The following is a 3457-nucleotide window of genomic DNA, read 5'->3' as shown; positions in this document are numbered from 1 at the left end:
TTACATACATACATATCACCCAATTCCTATGTGTAGTTACATATCAAACCCCTAAACTTTGCTTGTTACATTTATACCATTCAAATATTTCATATCACATCCAAAACACTCTCATTTAAAAATGTAAGGCATAGGTAAGATGGTACATATGTATATAAAAATTGAAGTTTTGGGTGTGTTAGATGTCTAAATAAATATGAATTGAGGGGTATATATGTAACTCTTTCTTACATTTTTTGGATGTTAGGACATACCTTAGAGACCAGAACATTGAGGCCTGCATGCTTGTTGTCCCATCCAAATTCATTTATGTTGTCTTCAGCTCCAAGAGTTTTGCCGTTGTTTTGAATGTAGTTGAGGAAAGAGTCGTTCTGAGAGGCTCTTCGTAGCCATGCAGCTCCCCATAGCAGCTCATCCTGATAAAAATTATATTTTGTTATAAACAATTTGAAATAAAATGGAAATATGTAGGGGGTAATCTGCAATTCGATTAAAGTAAAGGTATTACAATGTATATATTTGCACTCAGATTTCTAGAGTGTTAAAAATGTCGTCTTGAAAAGGAAATGATACAAAACATCACACCTAAAGTTATTATTATATATAATTATTAGGGGCATTTACATAAATACCACCCAATGCTTGTGTATTTACATTTCTAACACTTATAATTTGCTTTTAAGATTTATTGTAATTATGTAGAGTCTTATTGTGTCAACTAATTCTCATCTCAGATCCCTCAATTTCACTGATCAAACTGTACGGTGAATTTGTGTATAGTATCTCGTCGTTATACCAGTCCCGTAAGTTAGAACGCTAATGGCGAGAAGTTGGTGTCGTCGTGCCCAACCCAATTTCAGAATCCATGAACACGATGCCTGGTGCTACATATTAGAGCGACGTAATGCTACATCACAGTGTTGTGGCAACACGATACGGAATTCAGTTCTTTCTGCGATTTACTTTGTGAAGGATTTCGATTTCACTTTTGTAAGTGGGAGAAGTGCTATTGTTCTCGAATGTCTAAAGAGTGGAGAGACTCGAGTATGGTGTAAATTTTACGTTTCTTGTCATTTTGTCGAATCACGTAAATATGTGTGTTAGGCTGTGTTTTCTGGTTTTGAGAAATTTCTCTCTTTATTTTTCGCTTCGTCTCGATTGTTATATTTTATATATATACCACAACAAGTTGTTTATTCTAGTTTTTAGGTTTTTTCACGTTAAATCTTGTATTTTTGGCACGTTTTATGTTTTCTAGCTTTATGCAATTCTGTTCAAAGTTCTGGTTTGGATCTCTCGAACTAATTTCTTCTGGATAGGTAAGGTGATACATATTTTTAAAATGTATTTTAGATGTCATATATGTAAATACAAAGAAATTGAGTGGCATGTATGTAAATCTTCAGTTTTGTTATCATTATGAAGGTAAAAAAAATGATTAAATTTTAACTTTGTTTGATATTAAATGAAAATTTATTAATCCAACATAAATATCATCTACCAAATATATAAAAAACATATTAAAAATATAATCAATTGAAGGTAATAATGATCAAAGAATTAAGCTCAGCATGTGTTAAACTTAATTTTAGAGCAACGTCATGCAAAGTTACATGCCTAACACTCAATTCTTATGTATTTACATTTCTCGCACCTAAACTTTCATATTTACAAACATAACAATCAAATCTTTAATAAAATACATTTTATATGAAAAAATATATTCAAAAGTTTCTTAAGACTAATCCAATTTAATGAAACATTACTTTATATATATAATTAGATTCAATTTCATGGCAGTAATTAAAGTCAATCTTTACCTCAATCCTGTATCTGACCAATATGACTAAATTATTAATTCATAATTAATAATTTAGTCGTTAAAAATTAAATATAAAAAAAGGTATGTATTTATTAGGTTATTTAAAATATTAAAAAATTGAAAATTTGAAAACCTTAAAAGCTAATATTTTTAATAAAAATAAATTTACAGCTTCATTAGTATTTAAACATAGGATCTCTTAGATCTGCTCATTTGTAAACTTTAATTGATTTATGAATTTATGCTTCCCACAACTCACAAGCATTAAATTCTCAAATAAATAATCAAATGTTTTATTTCAATAAATAAATTCTCATCATTCGAGACAAATCTCGATATGTTGCATGGATATTGGTGCAATCTTTAGAGCAATAAATGTTCAAGTTTTAATTAAAATTCATTTATAGTTTTGATTTCAATAAACTTACAGTTAAATTGACTGACTCGACGAGATGAACCCAATAATACCAAAATTGGTCAAATTCAAACAAAACCAAACCTCAATCAAACCATTAAATTATTTTTGAAAGCTTTTCGGACATATTTGATGAAGCATCGTACGAAACAATCTACGAAGCGACGCTATCATCTCAGATGTCATGTTGCCCCTGAAGATTGTACATTGAAGCCCTGACTATTACTCTCTCTTGCAATCCTTCTTACTGCCATCCGCATACGATGTTTTAGCTCGGGAGACTGTGTATCTCATTCACTCTTGTGGGACAAGAAGTTGTATCTGTAATTACCAAATTATAGTAGATATTTTCAACCGAATCAGACCCCATGGTTCTTTTCCTTCCTCAGTTTTCCGTAAAAAAATATTTAGTATTTTTGCCCATCATTTCTATTACATGAATGTGTGTTATACTAAGATATTAATTTATCACTAAACCGTCGCGAATTCTCTCGTACGCATCAAAAATATATTTTATATGAAAAATAAATACAAATAAATTAATTTTGAATTAAGCCATCGTTAATAACTATTACATCTCATATTCAAAAAATGATTCATTATTCATTGGGCAAGTAAGAAATTCTTAAACTTATAAAATATTATGAATAACTCAATTTCATAAATCCTATATTTATATCAAAAATATTTTCATCAAAAGCAACATCTAAAGTCTAACAAAATCTATTAGATGTCAGTACAGTGACTGCAGCCAAATCTTACCTAAATCAAGTGAAAAATGTCACCAAATATGCCCAGCATGCACCTACTGCCGAATATTAAAACTTTATATATAAATAAATAAATTTATTTATTTATTATGCGCAACAAAAATGTTAGCACGAATCTCAAAAGATCAATGGTTGAAATGGAGTTTCGGGCAACTGAAGCGAGATGCGGAGTTGGTCGGTCAACGCTTATCGATCGACCGACCTCATTCGGAGTTGGTCGGGCAATTACACTCCTCGACTAGCATCCTCCATGGAATCAATCAGATGGTCGGTCGACAGAGATGTTCGACACGAAGATAACAATCGATTCAGTTATTTAGGCGGTTACGAAATTATTCCCTCTAATTCTATAATTCCATTTATTTTTCTCTCGAAGCTCTAACTCTCGAGCTAATAAGAAAATAATTTAGGATTCAATAATTATAATTATATATATATATATATATATAT

At 30.3% G+C, this 3457-nt stretch overlaps 1 protein-coding gene across 1 annotated transcript in view; it reads right to left on the bottom strand.

Moving 5' to 3' along the window:
- Positions 1-254: 254 nt before the first annotated feature.
- Positions 255-3457, bottom strand: part of LOC110039101 (endoglucanase 23-like) — a gene marked incomplete at its 3' end in the record, with an annotated part of 23026 nt that continues 19823 nt past the window's right edge. Inside the window, 1 exon segment of the mRNA XM_020744059.1 lies at positions 255-422. Coding sequence (XP_020599718.1) covers positions 255-422 — 168 coding nt within the window.

This window comes from Phalaenopsis equestris, unplaced genomic scaffold (genome assembly GCF_001263595.1).
Source record: "Phalaenopsis equestris unplaced genomic scaffold, ASM126359v1 Scaffold000002, whole genome shotgun sequence".
Taxonomy (NCBI): domain Eukaryota; kingdom Viridiplantae; phylum Streptophyta; class Magnoliopsida; order Asparagales; family Orchidaceae; genus Phalaenopsis; species Phalaenopsis equestris.
The sequence above is the reverse complement of the archived record's forward strand: the minus strand, read 5'-3'. Positions and strand labels throughout refer to the sequence as shown.